General features: G+C 52.0%; 1 protein-coding gene across 2 annotated transcripts in view; it reads right to left on the bottom strand.

Moving 5' to 3' along the window:
- Positions 1–222: 222 nt before the first annotated feature.
- The window catches only part of TEX2 (testis expressed 2), a 48,861-nt gene continuing 27,837 nt past the window's right edge, over positions 223–21,246 (bottom strand). The window contains exons 6-11 of one of the 2 annotated variants that reach the window (XM_012733123.1): positions 19,424–19,523; positions 11,527–11,659; positions 6,522–6,641; positions 5,073–5,282; positions 3,157–3,277; positions 223–1,782 (exon numbers count right to left, since the gene is read on the bottom strand). In XM_012733123.1, the coding sequence (XP_012588577.1) occupies positions 1,660–1,782; positions 3,157–3,277; positions 5,073–5,282; positions 6,522–6,641; positions 11,527–11,659; positions 19,424–19,523 (807 nt within the window). In that variant the 3' untranslated portion in view covers positions 223–1,659. Of the gene's footprint in view, positions 1,783–3,156; positions 3,278–5,072; positions 5,283–6,521; positions 6,648–11,526; positions 11,660–19,423; positions 19,524–21,246 lie in introns of both variants that reach the window. The other variant, XM_004693440.2, reaches the window with a different exon arrangement.

A 21,246-nucleotide genomic window follows, 5' to 3' on the forward strand; every position in this document is an offset into this window, starting at 1 on the left:
TAATACAGGTGCACCCCTATGATAAAACCACAGTTCAAGATAACGATGCTCTCGCCTGTGCTTGGGTGAGGTGTCTGCAGAAGCTGAAGGACAAGGACGCACAGCGCTTGGGCACCTAGTGACTTGCAGGGGCTGTGGGCCCAGCCTGCCGGGCGGGGCGGTTGGGCTGCCGAGGGCCCCCGGGGTCCTCCCTATTGTGCAAACAGGACTCAGTACAGATGCTTGTTTTTTGACATGAGATATTTATTTGTGAAACGATGCAAGCGATCGTAAATCCCCACATACTATTTGATTAAGTGCAATAGAGTACAGTCGTGGAATCTACACAGTAGTGCATCTAGTCCTTTACCTTTAGTTATTGCACAGAAATAAAGACCAGTGAACTAGACATGCGGACTGACGGCAAATTGGCCTACACAATGAGAAATCAGAACAGTACACTGGAATGGTCAAATGATTTCATGTTTTAATGGTGCCACTGGACTCAAATTAAGGGTTGAAATTTTTTTTTTTTTTTGATAAGACTCAGACTCGTTTCTTGAAAGTCATGTTCAGGCAAGGTGCTGTTTAAAAAACCACGATTAGCTTTGTCCACAAATGTAAGTTATCAAAAGACACCCAAAGGTAATTTTGATGTTGAAAGCAATTTTAAACAAAAGTTTTTTTTTTTAACTTCTCAAAGCAAGTTATACAATTAGAGCCCCCAAAGTTGTAAACTATATCATGACACAAACGCACAAAATGAAGTTGGCAACATTAAAGAAAAGTCGCATGTTAATTTTGAGATTTGTAGTGTTTGATGTCAAGCAAACATTTGGTCTTGATTCTCACCTTGATAGTTAAAAGAGCAGTTCCTCCGTTTTGGCCACCAGAAAGGGAAACTGCCCTCAAAACTACCCTGAAACAATTCCATTAATGTAGCATTAAGATTCCCCACAGAGCTTCCCGAGTTGCAGGAGGCCCCAGTGGGAAGACTTGCTCTGGCTTCCTGGCCCACCACTGGTCATTACGTGTGAGTTTGACATTTCCACAAAAGCTCATGTCTCAGGAAAACAGGATTACAAACCAGGTGATTGTACTCATTGGTAAAGGCTTGGGATGGTTTGATCTCATGGCTTTGCCTAGTGTTCACGTGACCCCTGTGGTCCCCACCCAAGCTGTGTTGGTTTGTGTGTTCTATGGCTACTTGTTTCCAAAATGCCCAATTCCAATGACGAGAGAGTTGCTGGGTCTACACAGAATGCCACCCCCACCACAATGCCCGTCTCTGGACAGGGGAGGCTGCCATCACACAAACCACAGGAGTGACTGGCCAGTCCTGCTCTGGCTGCCTGAGGAAAAGCTGGCGTCAGGCAAGGGCAGCCTTCCAGAAGGACAGCTTACTCCATGTGCTCTTTCTGTCGAGCAGAGAGCGGGGTTGTGAACCACCTGAAATTTCTGGGTCCGCTGTGATGGTCCTTCCGGTCTCCTTGGCTGAGCAATCCAGGTAGCAGTCACTGAGCGCGTGGAGAGACACCACAGTGGGGTGGGCACCAGCAGGCAGAGGGCAGAAGCTGTGGCACAAGGAGAGGCTGGTGCTACCGCAGAGACGGCGGCCAAGAGCCCCCACACCGGGAGCCCCGTCTGGTAATACTGCTCTGCGAGCGCCAGTTCTCCTCATCACAGCTGGTCGGCAGCCTCTACGGGCAGGTCTTTCAGGAGGCAGAGAGTAGAGCGAGGGTCCATGGCTGAGTGCATTATAGGGATATAAACATCATCCATGTTTGGCATGACAAACACCTTCTGCGGGGAGAAAGCAGTCATGTGCAAGAATGCCCCATTCTGTCAAGTAGTAACACAGACAGCAAGTTCTACACATTCCAAACGAGTCCCTCTCCCATGCTCTGATTCGGCAAGTGCTGAGGAATCAGTGCATGAACGTAAGAGCCCAGTAAGTCAGCTCTGGGGCAGAAGCAGCCTTTGGTTTCATGTACATGATAAGATTACTCAAGAACTAACATCCAACATTAAGAGAACTGGCTTACGTTGCTTGCAGGTTATTTCCAAGGTCCTGTAACTTGGAAACCTGTTCCCAGTGAATTTATACTTTTTACTTCTAGTCACAAAATCCCTGCCTATCTATCTATAACCCAGTTTGACATAAATGCACTTGGGCCACACAGTCAGTCAACCTTGAGACATGCTCTCATCGAGGTATAAAAGCAAACGGGCCATGGGAGCTGCGGCTGTGACCCTTTCTGCCCCCAACTTGCTTCAAAAATACTAGGCACCATTTTTTTGCCTCCCCCTTCTTGTGCTCCTTTTATCCCAATACCCCTAAAAGAGCAGGCTCACACCCTAGTGTAGGGTTGAGGAACATAAGCAAGAGCACTGAAGACATCAGGTGGTCTCTGCCCTAGCTAGATTCAATTTTCTATTTAGTGACATGAAGCTTTACAGAAATTGGTTATGAATTATATTATCCCTAGCTTTTAAATAAGGAGACCATCATTTTGTGAAGGTATTAACTCAAAAGATACCACTATAAAACCTGGGTCTTCTTCAAAAGGGACTTCGTGAGAAAGGAAGTTAAATTGCTTGCTAATCTGTAAGGCCTTGAAAAATCGGTAAGTGATGAAAATCTGATAGAAACAGCTCACCAGGGCCTCAGCTACACCACATTCTTGGTGGCAAACGCCAAAGTGAGTCCTGGCTTTGTCACCTCCAGGCAGATGAGGGGGGGACAGGCCTGCTGTAGCTTTCGAGGCCCTGGGTAGGTTTCTGTTGAGCTGCACAAACCGAGTGAGATGGTGCCATATAAAGGTAAGCGCAGCTCCCCGAGCCTGTAGGGAGGTGTCTCTGAAACGGAAACCAGGCCCCACTCTGGGGAGTCCAGGGAAGCCCAGCAGGAGGGCGGCCCCTCCCCTGAGGTGCACTGGTGCAAGATAGCCTTTGTTTTTAGTCTTCCGCCTTCTGGGTTCTCCTCTGAAGACCACTTTGGATTTTGTGGGTGTTTCCGGGGTTTTAAAAACTACCTGAAATGTTACTCCTGTCACTTGCCTGGGCTGAGGGTGCACAGCTTTCACCTGATTTCCCCAGTTTAGATCCCTCTCCCCCCACCATGTTACCCAGAGCCCGCAGTTCCCATGAAACGTGAGATAACCTCATCAGATGTACCTGAAACTCCTGCTCCAGTTTCTTCTCTATCCAGTCAGTCACGTGAACTAAAGTCACTTCTCTCTCTCCGAGTTTTGGCCGAGCTTTCAGCTCTATGTATGGTGGCTTCCGGAAACCGTACCTTAACGAGACCAGTAACAACCACAGTCAGAAGCAAAGACAGAGCAGACAACTTCCGAGCACGCACGCCCCTTGCTGCCGCTACCTCGATGCCCTTACACTGAAAACCCAGCAGCAGTGTGGCCAGGATGTCGTGTGAGCTCCTGGCCCTGGCCGTGGGTGAGGCCGCCACGCTGGAGAACAGTTCTGAAGCTGCGAAAGCTAGGCGGCAGCTCTGGGGAGTCCATGACCTGGGCATTGTTTACTGGCTTTGTTGTTCCGAAAACAGCAAGGAGAACCATCGCGGTTGGCTCCTAGTAAGAGGTACGTGCACACTGCAGACACCAAGTGTATGCGGCGGAAGGTGAAAGACACAGCCTCTCCCAGACTCTCCCCGCCCCCAAGGCAGAACCACCCAGCACAGTGAGATCAGTTTTCCCCACACTCCTCTAGGCACGCGCACTAGAGGATGTTCTGTGACCTGCTCCTTCATCTCATATTCCACACAGGCTATCAGACTACCGAAAAAAAGCTCAGTTGTGGGCCAGTGCTTAGGACTACAACCAATGTGTCACATTTCTATAAAGATTTCTAGACACTCAGTATCTATAGTTAGCTTTATGGATCAATGAACAGTTCCATGCTGGAGTGACGGCTAGGAAGAACATTCCAGAGGTGGGGCACTTGCAACTAGAAACTTGGGAACGAGGAGAAATTTTACATGAACTCTTACTATGAAAAATAATTTTTTTTTAGGCTTAGCAGACTATTTAATAAGATATCAACAGTTATTTGTGGATGGCCAGATTACAGGTCTTTTTTATTTTCTTTCAATTTCTCCAACCTTCCATTTTTTTTGGACAGTGAAAACATTACATTTCAAAAATGAAATGTAAAGGTGTTTTTATTTTACTGGGAAACACCACCAGCCGCAGCATATGGTTATCCAACTTCCAAGTCCTCTGTGACCCTCCCACGGGCCCTCCAGGAGGCTAAGGCCACGAGCAGCGTGCCGGCGCCATGCCGAGACAGGACAGCGCTGCCTTCTCACCAGGGTGGCCTGTGGCATAATCAGGCCTCTCAAGCATTCACTGTATAGACTTAACACACTTCGCACTGGGCCTTGAATGTCCACTGTAAATTGAGATTCACAGTGACTTTCTTCAATACCTATGCATAATTTAATTCAGTGATTCTCATGCCTGGCTTAGTCCCCCAGACCCCGAATCCTAGGGGCTGGGCTGAGCATCTCTGTACTTTTAACAAGTCCCCAGGTGAACTGTGATACGCAGGCGGGTTGAGAATGCCTGGTTCATCCCATGACCGTGCTCTGGAAAGACCCCCACCACGGTTACCCAGTGCCCATGGCCCTGCCCTGAACACGATGTCTGACCCCACCCCAGAAGCGCTTCCTAAACCCGGGGCTCTGCTGGACGCACGATCCCCATCTTCCCAGTGGAGGTGGCCAAGGCACTTACTGCCACAGAAGCAGTGAGGACTGACCGGGTGAAGCAGTCACCCCCCAGGCCAGGCAGTGGCTCAGAGCTCCACGACAGCAGCTATTGTTACGGGTGCCAAGGGTCGGCGTGAGAGGGGAAGATCACCAAGAACAGGAGTAGCTTGTCCCATCAACTTTTCCTAATGTGAGGTCAATCTTTAAATGTGAATTAACCATTCAAAGAAGGGAAAACCCAGTCTACATGTCTGTCCGCCTCGGGGAAGCCACTGTCCATACTCTCGGGAGTAAGGAGGTTGGGTATTGATGTTCATGCAACAAGGGGGGCTCCTGCTGGTCCCCCCAGGAACCGTCTACGCACCATATCCGGTCAGTTGGGGGAGGTGGGATGTTGACAGCCAGGGTTCCCCTACATTCCTGTACTTCAACGGTGAGCAGCAGCGGGGTGTTGGAGACTTCTTCAATCTTCTTTTTAATGAATTCTGTCTCCGTTGCTTTTTGGAAATACTTCGATTTGGTAATTTTATCAACAAACCTCATAATCTTACTTGTTCGGTGACCTCCAACATACCTTGAAACAAGGACACAAATGAGGATAAACTGCTCCTTCACAAATAAAAACTTGAAGGCTCGTGGTTCACTTTACTTTCGACCCGGCTTCCTGCCCCTGTGGACAGAAGCCATCGGGGTGGTGTCAGACGCACGCTCCCCCAGACACTGCCGCTGTGCCCTGGAGGACAAAGCAACCCCCAGCTGGGAACTAGAGCTTCAGCGGCAGCAGTGACGTCAGGCAGGGGCCAGCTCCCCGCTGCCCACTGGAAGCCGCCTCGCCCGTCGCCTTCATTCCCCTCAGACGCGCGTGTGACCGCGGTGTCCCAGCAGGGGCGGACACGACACGCATGCAGTCATGTGCAGTGACAGGGACACAGCGGCGCGGGCGGACCGCCTCGCAGGAGGCCTCGGGCCCGCCGAGTGGCAGCGGCTCTTCGGACGTCCGCCTGCCAACGCGAAGGCCAAGCATGGGGGAGCTGCAGGCCACAGCCCGCACACGCGGCCCCAAGGCATCTGCCTGGAAACCCCAGTACCAGGGCCAGGAACAGCACCTGCACGTGTAGGGGGAACCACCACTCTTCAGGGGGTCAAGTGGGCAGATTTAAAGTCACTGCACACAAACTTTAGGGCCAACCCCACGCATCTTGATTTTCTTTACCTTCTGCAGATTTCAAAGAAAACAGGTGGGATTTTACTACCAAAGCTTCAGAATCACCTACCTGGCTTCTTTATAATCTTAGTTCCTTCAACTCACTTTTAACAATTAAACGCCCCTTAGTAAGCTCTTTGAGTGTTCCACAGCCCAAGTAACAGGCAAACTGAGCCCTGGAGGTGAAATTCACCATACAAAAGTGACCCACAAGTTCAAAATTCTCTTTAGACACCACCTGAGGATTCGCCCTCAAGGAAGCCATGGCCCAGCTGGAGCAGCGGGCGCCTGCAGGGCGTCACCCTCGCACCGGGCACCAGGGGGAGCTGCTGCACAGCCTGCGCCCGCCTGGGCCCCGGCCAGGGCGCCGGCTCCTGTATCCTCAGCCTGTGAAAGTCACTTCAGTCTGGACTCTCGGAAGGAAAGCTACACAGATCTTTTTCACTGCAGGGTCTGGGATTTGGGTTATCAATGCATGTTTCAGATTTATTACTGTTAAACTCATTTACTCAAAATGAAGGAAACAAGATCACAGAGGAAGAGTGAAGAAAGCCCCCTCCCAACTTGCTGCCCTGACCTCTGGGGACCTGAGAAATTGGATCCACTCACCCTTCAGCCCCTGGGAGAAGGGGCTTGTCTCCGGCACTGGGCTCTGGTGCATCGTCTTCCTCGGAGGAGCCAGCACTGGAGGACTCCTCATCACTGTCTGCCAGACAATACGCCCTGGGCCTGCAACTGAACGAGGCAGTCACATGGCAGCAGGTCTGACACCAGGCGCCGCCAGAGGAAGTTCCTCCCCCACCCCCCACCAGCCTTCTCTCCAGCTCGCCCAGAAAGAGGCCAATGCAAGACTGGGGTCGGCCTGTCCCCTACTCTTGGGCACCAAGCCCCCGGGGCAGAGTCACAGGGGCGTGGGCCTGAAGAGTTCCTCTGTGCGCATGCGTGACAAGGAGGCGGCAGGCGTGTGATGCTGTCCACACACAACACAGTGACTCGTGACCGTGCAGCGGTGGCCAGGTGGATGGACGAATGGGATGAATGGGAAGAACGGGTGGTGGCGAGTGTGGGGTGACAGCCGATGCTGGCGACACAGCCGCCCCCAAGGATGATGGGAAGTTCCTGCCAGGCCTGACGCTGGCTGTGTGACACTGTGTTTTGTTTTCTCCAGGTTAGTTCTGACTCAAAGGCTCCTTTCCAGTGAAGTTGCGGCTTTTAACACACACCTGCCTCAGCTTCTGAAGCCACAAGGTACCAATCTCAAGGGACACTACAAAGCAACTGCCATGAGAACCCAGGGACTTCCCTGAGACGTGCACATTCCCAGGCCATTTTCAAAATAAAGTAAGAAAAAGCCTTAGCAGAGAGCGCTCACCTCGCTGGGCTGTGCTCACTCTGCAGAGGCTGGACCGGGCTAGCTGGGTCAGCGGCACTAGACAGCAGTCAGGGCTCCCCGAGAGGGGCAGCTCTGGGCCACAAAACAAAGTTCCCTCCCTAGACTGTGGCTCTGCTTCAGAGGGGCTCACAGAGGTCACGGGATGAAATCAGCAGGGCCACTGTGAGCAAGCAGCACTCACTACTCAGCTGGATGACCCTGAGGCTCCGCAGGGGTGGCAGTGGCGCTGCCTCGGGCCGCCTCCCGGCAAGCCACCCTCTGGTGCTCCTGACGCTGACCTTGGGCCGCCATCTCCTGGCCAAGGGCAGCCAAGGGCACCCAGGGTCGCACACATCAGCCAGTGCAGACTTGAAGGCCTGGCAGAGGCCGGCCCCAGGGAGGGCTGGGCTGAATGCTCCGCCCCTGAAACTGGAGCTGCTGTAAGAAGACCTCAGAGGTGTCCTCTGGCAGGACCTGCAGGTCTTCCACCCCGCTCTGAAACATCCGCCAGCCTCTTCCTCCACCAGGTCTGAGGGTGCAACTAAAGGGGCCCCCTGCACAGCCAGGGAGCCCTTGTCCTCGGCCATGGGGGAGGCAGTACCTCAGGACCCTCCCTCCTCCCCTCAGAGGCTGGCGGGCCCAAGAAGGCCGTGTCCACTGGTCACACGTCAGTGCTCGTGCAGGCAGCCTTTGGAGCTGTCTCATTTGAAGTAGACTGAGCAGAACATGACCGCCATGGAAGCAAAGCCTGGGTTGGGCCTTGGGATGAGGGAAGTCAGGGGCATCTGCCCCAGAGAGAAACCACCATTTCAGACCTGACTTCTCCATCGTCTGCTCATGGCTCAGACCCAGGGCTGCAGGCACAGCACCGTCTTCAGGGGCCACCTGCCCCCCACCCCACCCTCATCCACATAGCACCAAGGCTGCCTTGAGATCAGGGGCCACAGGGCACCTCCTAGGCACCCCCACCAGTCCCCCGGTACTTGTCAACCTCTAGACCTGGGGCCAAAGACACCAGAGGCCAGGCCAGCAGTGAACACCTGGCATCCCAAACAAATCCTCTGCACGACAGAGCACAGGACAAAATCTGTGGCTCTGAAGTTACTCATTCAGACAGTGCCCCTGGGCAGATGTGACAGCAGAGCAGATGACATGAAATTCTGATCTGACACGGGCACCTCGACTCTCCACAGCGGGCTGCACTGTGCGGCTGACACTAACGAGCGGAGCGCGCAGACGACATCTGGCTGGTGCTCAGCTTTATATCCAAATATGCATTTTTCACTTTTCATTCTTAGCCGTGAGCAGTCGGACAGATGCCCCGCACATGCTTACGTAGAGTGCTCAGTGCAGCGGGCCTCTGAGTTCCAGGTGAGTGTGGGCGCCTCACTGCAGCCTTGCTGCTTCTCCTAAAAACTTTCTGGGAATATGTTTGGAACCAGACATTTGATCACCACTGCTCTGTCTCAGACCAAATATTTTATTTCTATATCATCACTACCCCTTCAGAACTACTTGTTGCAATTTCTCAAAGATCCAACCCTTCTACAGAGCAAGATGATTTGCTGTCACTCAGGATAGTTGAAAGGAAGCTGCAGACTCTGGAAGCAAATGCTAAGAATGCTTTCAGCGAAGGGAGCCTAACTAGGTCTGGCAGCCCGGTGAGGTGGCCGCTTTGAAGGGCGCGCACTCGAGCACACGACTGCTCACACACCTGCGGCGACACCCCGCAGCTGGCAGCACCCCTGGCTCCAGAAAACCAGGGGCTGTGTGCAGACTGGGGGTCTGGCAGGGTCAGAGGGGCCAGGGCTGCAGGGGGCCGTGTTCAGGCTGCTCTGCACCAAGCTCGCTGCAGAGTTGCTGGCAGCGAATTTCATCCTTTCGACCCCCCCCACCCCGGGTCAGGTTAGTCAGGTAGCCCCGACCTGAATTCCACTGTCAGAACCTGACTGCCAAACTGACATTTACTACGGTAAAGAACAAGGTACAGGGAAATGTAAGGACAAACGGAAAAAAGTGTCCACGTGAACCACACGCCAACGGGGAGGGCCTCGCGAGGACACACGGCGGAGCCTCAGCTCCTCACTAGCACCTCAGGGTACGACGTGAAGACTGAGCCGACTGCCCGCCGGGACGCAGGGGTCTTGGGTGGCACAGCATCTCCGCAGAGGCGCCAAAGGGCATGCTCACTGGCACGTGCCACAGCAGAGGCTGTGCCAGGCAGGGCACACGTCTGTGGACAGCAGTGAGGCTGGGCTGCGGAGGGCCAGCTCAGAGACTCTGCTCTTAAGGAAAACGTCGGCGCCAAGATGACATGCTCGGAAACGCCACTCGGCTACTGACTTGGGGCTCCTCTCGCATTTAGCCTCTGGATGATTCCAATTTTCTAGATCTTCCTCCCCAAGAAAGCATTTTGGGATTTTATTTTCCCTTGCTTTTAAAATTAAGGGAGAGTCACTTACATACCAACATACAATTTAAACCTTGGCAGGAAAAGCAAAAAAAAACCAAAAAAACAAAAAACAACATTTTAAATCAGACTCTACTAGGGGGAAATGGTCCTTTAAAAAAGCACATTACAAGTTCAACGTAACACCATCATATGCCTAGAGCAGACGTTCTCATGACGTCCAGAGCAGCCTTGCCAGCTTAGAAACATGCCTGGGCTCCACCTGCTCAGAACTGATGCCCCTGAAGTTGTGCCAGGAGAGCCGCAGGAGTGGCAGTGAGTGTGAATGCCCAAGGGACCAGGCTCTAGCCTGTGGGGTCCCAGTGACTGTCCCAGCACAAGCCGCCACTGAAAGGGCCCTGGCACAAAGGTTTCTGGCTGGTTTGCTCCATCGTGCTCCGTTTAGCTGACTTCTCCCGAGACAGCTTCCCCAAGGGGCTCCGTTTTCTAGGCAGCTGGTCCTACAGCCCTGGCATCTTAAGGCTGGACTACTGTGCCAGATGGGGTGGGGGTCATGCCATACCCTGAGGGTGATAGCCTGACAGAGACCAGGTCAGGACCTAGTTCAAATCAGGGAGCTGGGCGACTGTCCCTTTCAGGAGCGCCCCCTCACCACGCGGACCCCCACACTGTGCCCGCTGACCAGGAAATGGTGAAAGGACAAGCTTCTCAGCGGCATCACAGGGGACTGACTGGACAAGGCTTGGCACTCACAGGGGAGGACGCAAGGCACGGAGGGTTGGTAAATACCACTCACCAGAAAGCACAATCCACAGATTGCCGAGTCCACACACATTTTAACAAAGAGCAGAAAAATGAAAAGGAAATAGCATAGATTCAGGTTAGTTTGCATACCACAGGTGAATTCTCCGCTTATTAAACTAGGAACATTTCATCAAGGATCCCGGAATAAGTCAGAATCATCTAAGGAAAAGAATATTCTCAAATATGTGACCCAGCTCCCCCCACCTGCTACTACCACAAGTGTGAGCAGAAGTGGCAGGTCAGTGTCATAACTGAGCAAAAATCCAAGCACCTGCATCGGGCTGGCTGGGCTGTCTCCCTGCCACTGTTCCACCCCTCCCTGCCAGGCAGCTCAGATGTGAGACTCGGGCTCCACACTGTCAGTTTGGCAGAAATAGTAACCTGTTCTAGCTGTGTAGCCGCACGCAGTATCATTAAGGTGTTTGGGCAAACAAAAGCTCCAACTCGTCCACTCTAGGCATTCATGAAAAAAAAATCAATCTTTATTAGTTGTCTAAAAAAATGGAATGTTTACTAAGTCAGACAGACTCTGGGCAGCAGATGCCATATTTTCTACAAAGAAAGGAATTTACTTAGTAAATCAATATTGTATAATTTGGGGAAAAGGTTTCTCAAAACACTCCAGGAGCTGCAAAATCAATCGCTTCATTATAAATAATTCTGACTTGGTGGTGAAAGCAGCAGGCTCTGGGGGAGCCGAGCCGGCCCAGCACTGCTCTCTGTGGCTGAGCTGAAGGAGGGGCTTTCTGAGAGAGGAGTCTCCGGTGCAGACCAGCTCGCCTGCCAGTGTGCGTCTGCCTCCACGTTCACAGCTAGTCAACACTGGGCCTCGTGAGCAGTGTGAGCAGGGGGACCCTGGTCTGTGAGGGATGAAACTAGGGATCTCTAGGACCCTATGTGGTCCAGAAGCACTTTTGTGGATGTCCACTCAATCCCCGGGACTACTGCACCTCAAACCTGCTTTTCAAAGGCTGGTGGAAGAGGTTGGTTCCCTGGGATTGGATTAGTAAATTCATATAGCCCCTTACCCTTCTTTGCCAATTTCTCCAACCTTCAGGGCTTCAACAAGAGGCTCTTTACCTAGTTTGGTCAAATTCATTTTGGTCTCGAGAGTCATCAGAAAGGACCCATTGTAGGACATTTCCAAATCGATCCACAGTCCTGGAGAAATGGTGAAAAAGAGAGACATTTTTCCCCCCAGAAAAACACAACTACAAATGACAGTCAAAAATTTCTATTTTAAAGCATCAAAGTAAACATCACATAGAAAATCTACACATATACATGAGGCCTGAGCTACCCACACCTGTGAGAGAAGAGTGGAAGAAAAGCTTCCAGAACTGGTTCAGGCATCTGGCAAGTGGCCAGCGTGTCCCTGTCCATTAAAGTGGTGGGAGGTCCTGTTGTCGGGATTCTTCTCACACCTGGGAAGAAAGCTCACTCCCAGAAGGAAAAGGCTTGACCCAGGGCCAGCCCAGAGAGGTAGAGGGGGTGGGGCCTTCGTCTCAGGGGGCTGAGACCCTGTGCTGCTGGCTGGGAGAGGCAAGCACAAAGGCCCAGACCCAGCATGGTGTGATGGGGGTCATGGCAAAAACTTTAGAACTTCTCTTTTTGGAAGTTACCAAGTGAACTTCCCAGAGTCCGGTGACCCAATTTTAAAAACCCATTTCTCAGAAACGACCCTAACATCAGTGAGAGTGTATGGTCTCACAGGGACAGCCACCGCAGTGGGGCGCTCGCTCAGGGCCTTCCACAAGGGCCCGTCAGCAGGAGGACAGGCTGTGCTGTGACTGTTCAGAGCCTGAGCCCCACAGTAGTTCTTGGGCTTTCAGTCACAACGCAAACCTTCAAATGGGTGTTTAAATGTTAATAAGTGTTTATGGATCCTCGCAAGATAAATGACAACATCTAAAAGGAAGCAGGAAATTAATCTAAAACCACTGTTCACATCCAGCCGCAGCATTTTCAAGCAATTACAGTAAATAACCAACCCCTCTCATGACCAGCTTCAGAAAAAGGCTCTGCCTTAACCTCCGGAGCACTCAGGGTGTAACTCTCACTAAAGGCAGGGTCCTTTCCAGTTTGTTTTCAACAGATTTGCTTTATTACAATCGCTGACAATAACCTGGTTAGTTAAGTGATAGGCAAATCAATTGTGATTGTCTTCTTTGCGGCCACTCAAAAACTGTTTACGTTCTTATGTACATTAAGCAGTTAAAAATCATTAATTAGCTTGTTCTTCAAAGTCACGGTTACTGGAAATAAAGGACACATCTGCTTTAACACAGACATTTAGTCATTAATCACTTCTACCGGAAAGAAGACGAGGGCAAAGGGCTAGCTATTAATAGAATTTAAACTCAATATACACAGAATGATTAGAAAGCTCTTTGTCCCTGCATTCTACCTCCAGCTTTCTCAGAGCATCAACAGACTCAACTACTTGGTTGCTGCACATATTCAGACAATGACTCCTTGTGAAAATCCTAGTGGGGCCAATAAATACTAATAGCGCGCACTGCTTTTGAGGGCTGTTGAATGAAAGGCACCAGTTTATTTCTCATCAGGTGGAAGGTTTGTCTGTTTTGGATACAGGGATATGCACAAGCTCAGGCCGGTGCTGGTCTTCCCCAGCCACCGGGCTGCTCCCTTCCTGGAGCTGAGGTGGGAAGAAGGCTCAGGGCGGAGCTACGGAGCCCCGTCACAGGCACTGGGACTTGACTTCCACTGGATGCCCTGGCCTCCGAACAGAGCCTTCCCATCAGCACCAGGGAGGCCTCAGTGCCCTTGCGGGAGGGCGACAGGCGGCCAGCACCCATACAGCCCGGCTGAGCGCCAGCCCACTGCCTCACTTCCAAGATGCCTTGCCAGGGCCCAGCTGACAGCTGTGGCCATGCAGACAGGACCAGACCTGAGGAGCCGCAGGATCAAGAGGGGAGAGGCTGCATGATGACATCAAAGCCCCTCTGGAGTGGAGAGGATACAAAATGTGGGCATTGATCCGGCCTCTGTCTCCTGGCACTGTAGGAGCCCCCCTGAGGCCTTGTTCAGCCCTGGTTCTCAGAGAACAAAACGAAAGGGTCAGCAATGGCTTGAGAACTTGTCAATCAAGATGTAAACTGCAAATAATCCAACAAATTACTCTCATATGATGTGGCTGCATTGAGAAGAGGGTGAAGAAGCTATTTTAGCATTAGGTGCAAAGAAAAACCTGTTTCTGTGACAATGATTCAGCAGGCGAAAGCGCCTGGAGCACCTTGGCGCACACACAAGTTGAAGCCGAGACCAACGGGTTACATAACCAGGAGTCAGGAGGCTCCTGCCTGGCAAGATGGGAAGAGGAAATTAACAGTCACCAGAAAGTAGGGGCTGCAACGACACCGCGGGGACAAAGGCCCTGAGCCACCCGTGGAGGCGCTTGCGGCCCCCGGCCCAGCGCGCCCCTCCAGACGGACGTAGTGACGGCCTTCCCTCCGTGCTCACGACAACTGCTCACGCTTCATTCAGTGAGGCGTTTCCTGAAAGGCGCTTTCTTTACCCACCTGCTCTTGGTAGTGCTCAGGGACAAACACCAAAAGTTGAGGAGTGCGGCGTCAGTCCGAGAGGCCTCTATGGAGGGCACGACACGGCGAGTCTTTTCTCAATCTGCAGGGACACGGTACCCACCAGCCAAGGCTGGGTGGCTTAAGCCACAGACTTATCTCCCACAGTCACCGCGGCTGGGAGTCCCAGGTCAAGGTGCAGACAGCTGCCTTCTCGGCCACCCTCACACAGCAGAGGGAGGGCAGGAGAGAGCAGACTCCACCACAGGACCCCTCCCGCACAGCTCATCCAAACCTAAACGCCTCCACGGCCCCACATCACACTGCAGGCCCGGGCTCCCACAAGTGGACTTGGCAGAGGGCACACGCCCAGTCCACGCCAAGGTCTCCTCCTCACAGGGGTCCTCGTGTGAAGAGTGTCCAGTGGTGGAGGGTAGCATCTAACTACCAATACGTCCCTAAAAAACTGGCCCTTCATCTTCAAAAACTGGAAAAACAGCTGACAAGGAAAACAAGTTCAGCCTGCCTTCATGCAAGGAGCAGTGAGGAGCCCAGAGACTTGCTCTCCCCTTCCCAGCTCCAGGAGGCCAGGACCCCTTAGCAGAACCCAGGGAGACAGCAGCAGTTACAGCTCCTCCCCCCCCCAGAGATGTCCACTGAGTTCTTAGTGCAAGCTACCAGATCTGGGGCGGCCCCACGTCCCCCAGGAGATTTACTGCTGAAGAGTGGAGATGGCTCAGGCCTCTGAAGATGGCAAACCCAGTCTGTGTCTGACCAGAGACAAGCGGCCCTCTCCCTAGTGTTCAACCTCCTGGAGCCCAGGGCCTCAGGAAGAGGCCTACCATGACCCTTTCAGTGCACTATCTTGTCCAGCTAAAATAAGCAGAAGGTTCTGGTCTGGCCCGTAGGTTACCAAAAGGAGTCAAGAACCAAAGTCCTTGCTCCCCTGGGCTTGGCCCTGTGTCAGCCGCCCTGCACCGCCCCCACCTGTACCTACCCATGACCGATGTGCACACAGAGTCCACATTCGACATCCACAGAACAAAACTCTTTTTAACGTGGGACATTTAACAATATATTACTAAGAACAAGTGTTTGAGTGATTCCGCTCTTCGACGAGCACGCGCGTGATCACTCTGCTCCTGGCAGGCATGCTGCAGCCACGCTGCTCACACAAACACCACGACTTGCATCCGGGTATTTGCATGTGTCTTTAAGACAGACGTCGCTTTTAGCTTTGTCGACCTGCACCTGTTCTCAGAAACAGCTCTGCCTTTCAGGGTTGGCAAAGTCACAAGTCAGAGTCTTCTCTCTCCCATCCCAAGCACGGGCCACAGAAGGTGCTTTTTTCACTTGCCACAGCCTGGTCTGGTCGGAGGGTGCTGCTCCTGTCAGCGCCAAACCCCGGTCTGGCCTGCAAGGGTCCACCCCCAGCAGCTGCCCTCCTAAATCTGCCTCTGACAGGGGGAAGCAGGAAGGAGAGGACAGGTCACAGCCAGGCTGGTTCCAACTTTCTACACTAACCCCTGGAATTGCAGAATTCCAGAATAAACTACAGTTACTTTGGTCCCAGCATGGGGTCGAGGTGGCGGGCAAGGGCTGGGGAGAGTGGAAGGAGTGTCACCAGAGGTAGACAGTCAAGGTCCCAGTTTCTGTGGCACGGCCTCCACACAGATACCCAGACCTTGCAGTGCCACGGGTCATGAGCATGAGCGGGCATCTGGGAATGGCAAAACTGGCTCAACTCTCTTTCACGGTTCCCTCAGCAATGCCCTGGAGACTAAATGGGTCATCTGCACCCAAGGTCCACATCCTTGTTCTGCCCTTGACATCAGGCCTACGGACCCCACTCTGATACCCCGATCCCTGGTGTGAAAGGTGAAATCCTGAGCGACAGAAGAGGGTCCTCACCGAGCCCTTCAAGAGATTTCCCGACTGACTACGTGTCCTGATGACGGCAGCGGTGGCTCGATCCCACCCCCGCCCGTCTGTGCTGTGTACGGACATTCCATCACCACATCGGCCTGGCAGAGGACACACGGCCACTGCACCCTCTGGACGAAGAAACAGGCCTCGCCCTGGGCGGCGAAGGGCGGACCCCTAAGACAGAGCCGGGGCTCACTGGGGGCCTCTGGTATTAGCCTGGGAGCTGCAGAACAGGGTGCAGGTTGGGGTGAGGGGCCTCTGGACTTTAACACTTGCCAGGGCCCAGGCAGGTGACCCAGCGCCCTTAAATCTAACCAGGCAATCTCCCCAAAACTTGTAGAGTTCAAAAAAGAGCTGATTTTTTTTTTTAATCCATAAAGGGGAAAAGATTTGGAGAGAATGTACCAATCTTTGAGTAGTGGGAGAAGAGGTTTCCTTTTCTGTCCTTTCTAAACATTTCCTTTTTCTCCACATGAGGATCTGCTGAGTGAAGGAGCATTCCTGCTCCTGCTGCTCCTGACAGAGCTAATAAAACTGGAAAGCGCGTGGCAGACCCCAGAGGCCAGGCCCTGGCGACACAGCCTATGGGGGCCGGGAGGAGGTGAGGCAGCAGAGGAGGGGAGGACACGCCGGGGCCCTCCCGGTGGCCAATGTGGAAGCAAGGACCGGGCACACCCGTGGCTAGGGTATGGGCAGAGTCGAGGGGCACAGTCCATTCTCAAGGGACAGACCTGCGCCATCCTCCCAGTCACCTGGGAAAGGTGGTCATCTCACCATCTCACCCTCCACTAGAAACTGGCTGTGTGGCCTGGGCCTGCGGTGGCTATCACGGATGATTTCATTCAGGGCAATCAGCCTTTGCTCCTGCCGTGACAAGACCACTATAGCTGAGGACGACCTTCCTCTTTCTGGTCACTCAGGAGGGCCTGGCCAGCTGCCCAGTCACTCCCCTTCTGCTCCGCACGAGCAGGAGCGAGGGGGCCGCAGTGGGCAGCTCATGGGAGCTGGGCACGCAGGCACCTGGCTTCCCCGTGCCGCTCAAGCTTCACTCTCAACAAACCACCAAGGCGGCGTGCTCAGTATCCCCACCTGAGAGGGGAGTTAGAGAGGTTAAGAAACCTACCCAAGGCCACACAGCGCTGTGAGCCTGGCCCTCCAGCCCCAAAGCTGCGTTCAGAGATCCGCTCTCTGCTGCACCCCAGGGACAGGGTGACCCTCTACAATATGGCCTGAACGCCCCTCCTATCCACAGGTCTCCAACACACACACACACACAAGAAATGTTAATAAAAAAAAAAGTTTGGGGGCGGGGGGCTCCCCGGGAGAGGCCTCCTTGAGCCCTGGAAGACTTCTTCCAGGCTTTGTTTTCTTTTTTTAACCAGGCTTTTCAAAGTGAGTTTCAGCAAGTCCTGATTTCCCTGAAAGGAACATGTCCCTTAGAACAATGCAATCCAAAACACACATCTCCTCTGAATTCATTTCTGTTTTACCATCACATGCATCCTTTGCAGACTTGGGAAAATTCAATCAAACTTTTAAAACCCACAGACTTTATATCTTTATCATTCCCTTCCATAGGGACAGCCCCTCCTCCCTTGTTATATAAGCAGGCAGTTCAAGGCAACTTGCCCTGAAAGGAGTTAAATAAGCCTCACAAGGATTAAAAACCCACAAAGCTTTGATCTATAGTGTGAAATGTCTCACTCACTGCTCCAGAGGTGCTTGGGAGACTTGAGACTGTCTGTGAATTTCACTGAAAGCCTAACCCAAGCTGCCTCAGGGGCTGCAGAGTGAGAGGTTTGGGGACTGGGTCGCTCCTTAGATGCTGCAAACCCTGCTGTGGCTGGAAAGGCGGCTGAGTCAACAAGGGAAGGTCGTGAGATAAGAGCCTGCTAATGTCCACACGCTATTTGCTTCCTTTAAGCCCCACACTCTGGAGGCTGATGCTGGCTGATCATTTACCAGCTCGTCATGACGCCTCAAGAGTAAGGAGCAAAGAACAAGCCAGAGCCCACCAGCACAAAGGCAGGCGGCCTCACCCTCCGACTCCAGGGGGACTCGGTCCTCACTGTGCACTTAACACATACATGAAGCATCTTTTAAAGCTCCACATGTGATTACACAAACTCTGGTTAAACTATCGCAAAAAACCTTTACCTTTTAGTAAACCAGCAAACCCAAGCAGCACACTCACGTGCCTCATTGGTACAGATCAAACTACATGGTTACAGTAAGTGACCCCAACAGGGAGACAGACTTCTGGCTCTGCAGATACTGTGGTCTATCTATGTTTCCCTGACATCAGTGTGTTGATAAAAACAAAAATGGAAGCACGAGCTCACTGACGGCTGAAATATCACTAGAGGGATTTGTTGAGCTGTTAACTGTGTTGCTCTCTTCGTATTTACGTGATATACAACACAGAAAATGACTTCACTAAATGGGTTCAACAGCCGTCCGACAGCCACACAGAGACAGAGTGCAGAGGGTGGCCAAGCGTCAAAAAACACTGACTTCGAAGCAAGCGTCACTCCTGGAAAGCTGCCCTCCTCCTCTCCCCCACCTCGTTCCAAGCCTTCTGGAAAACAATGTGATTCCTGAGCGGTGGGAGTGCTCCTTTGGGAAAGGACATCGCGGAGAAGCAGAAGCTTCCACAACACGAGACTCCTGCTCTCCTGAGCTCTGCGTGCCTGGCTGCCTCGCACCTTCCACCAAAGTCCCACATACTAAAGCTTCCCTCACAGTCCTCTTAAAACCATGTGCCACAAGATAGTTATAAATGTTGCCGCCATCATTTTATGTAAACACTTCACACATTCTGATCAACTCTTTCTTCCCCACCCACAAAAGCAGATATAAATGTCAGAATTCTAAAAATTCTAAATTCTAAAAATCAAATCTGAGAGCTTTCCTCGAGCAACTATTTCTGAAAATACAGCCTGACAACCTACTCTTCATTGTTCAAACACTTACTGGGCACCTATGAGGAGCAGCAAGGGACCAAAAATGAGAAACATGAAGGTCAAAGAATCTGCAAGCTAGAAATTGGGGTGACATAAAGATGTGAACACAGGCCGGCTGGCCAGCACAGATGCAGAGGGGAGGCTGCCACCCAGCTCCTCCCCAGCCCCTCCCCTGCCTGCAGCCATCTAGCGCAGGGGCGGCCTCCCGAAGCACAGGGAAGCTCAGCTCACTGCCTGGCGCAGTGCCTCTGGGCCTGAGGAGCACCTGTGAGGGCCTGGAGGTTGTGGGCCTGGGAGAAGTGGTTCCTGATCTACCGCTCATCCGCTGACAGCTGTCAGTCACTATTAAGAACAAGATACTCCACATCAAATAATAGAAGCATGTTAGAGTCCAAGTTCCCTCCCAAGACAGAGTCTTGGTATTCACTCTGCAGGATGGAAACATTTTAACACTCATTAATGGCTAATTCCTTCTAAAGTCAATTAAGAGTTACCTTGGTGATCAACATAAGGCTTGAAGGCCTGAAGGATTTTTGGCACGGCTACCCCCATGTCAAGCTCCGTCAGAGTTAGCTCATTCATAAAGTAGGGGAGCTAGGGAAGAGAAGTAAACAATGATGACGTTAGTAACCTGGTAAACGTTAGGCGTCAACATACTCTCAGGGAACCATGGTCACGGGGTTGGGACATATTTCTTTCACCAACATTTACTGAGCACATTCTATCCTGACAGAGAGCTGTGGGAGATTTGGATAAGGCTCTTGTTCTCACGGGATTCAGAGAGAGAAGGCAGATGAGTAAGTGGACAAATAATGTAACTTAGAGTGATTAGTGCTACAGACAAAGGAAGGTGGGAAGTGGGACAGAGGGGGCCTGGGGGACTGAGGGAGGCTTTCGTTAAGGAGGCTCAGGTGGGGGTCTCTGAGGAGCAGCATTTGACCAGACCCTGCGAGGAGCAGATAGTCAGGTTAAAACCCACAGCTGGCTGGGGTGTGGGGTAAAGGAACTGGCGCTAGCATTTCTGACAGGCAAGCTCGCCACGTGTTGAAGGTGTGGAGAAGGTCACATCCCTCTGAGCCCTGCTGCGCACTTTCCGTCTGTGCCCCTGGATTTGCTCCTCCTGAAGCCCTGGGAGGCTGGTCTGTGAGGCCCACGCAGGCCTCAGGGTACCCTCCACTCCTGAAGGCCACAGGTGGCCTCTCCACACAGCCAGCTGCTCTCCAGCAACTGCTCCCAGCTTCCGCCCCTTGGGGAGGGGTGACAGCTCTCCACTGTGCCAGCCCTGGGCTGCTGCACTGTCCCTTTGGGTTTCTCCACACCTGAGGAGCACACCTGTGGAGGCCTCCATTGGAGCGTGCCATCTGTTTCTTGCCGGAACCCCAACCAAGTCAACTGTCAGCAGGGATTTACTCTAAAGGAATCACCAAAGCGTCCTGGAGCCATGCTTAGAAACCCCTTTGCCTCAAGACTACAGCGTTAATTCACCTACATTTGTGTCCACTTGGGTTTATCTATGCATATGTAGTTTTCTTTAAAAAAAAAAAAAAAAAAAGTTGAGCTCATTCCTACTTTTAGTTTTTTTCCAAATGGCTAGTCAGTTTTCCTAACCTACTTACTGAACAACCTTTAAATATCAGATTCCCACCTCAGCAGAGTCTGAGCCAGCAGCCTTTCCACCAGTATTAAACTGCTTTTATCACTGCAGCTTTATAATACATCGTTAAGCCTACAAATCTGCACATTCCTTTCCTTTCTTTCCCTCTAGAATTTTCTTAGTTTAAAGATTACTTTCCAGTTGAACATTAGAATAATTTTGCAAATTTCAGAATATAAATTAGGAGGGTTTTTAAAAATAAATAGATGCTAAAAATTTCCCATAAACCAGGGTAGCATGTAGCTAGGCATGGGTATTTTAAAAATTAAATCTGTCAGTTGTTTACATGGCTGTGTATAACTTTGGGGGTACACTTTTACTCCCCCTTAAGTGCACAGGCTTCCCTCACCCTCCATCACTCTTCTCTGGGAAAACCCCATCCCATTCCTTGCCTGATCCCCATTCTCTCCAGGAGCCAGTAAGCTCTTCACTAATTGTAAGCATAACTTCTGCTTCGGCCACCCCACTTCAGCTGTTTCTCTGAAGAGAAACTTACACGCTTTAGGAAATTACCAGCTGGAGAGCTCCACTTCTGAATTTCTTGGGGGTGGTGGAGTTATAAAACTTTGAATGGATGTGGCTTGAGTAGATGGGTGTGGGGACAATGAGTGCAGCCAGCGTGTGCGTGTGCAGCCAGCGTGTGCGTGTGCAGCCAGCGTGTGC

Source organism: Condylura cristata, unplaced genomic scaffold (genome assembly GCF_000260355.1).
Source record: "Condylura cristata isolate star-nosed mole 26May11 unplaced genomic scaffold, ConCri1.0 scaffold00038, whole genome shotgun sequence".
Lineage (NCBI taxonomy): Eukaryota > Metazoa > Chordata > Mammalia > Eulipotyphla > Talpidae > Condylura > Condylura cristata.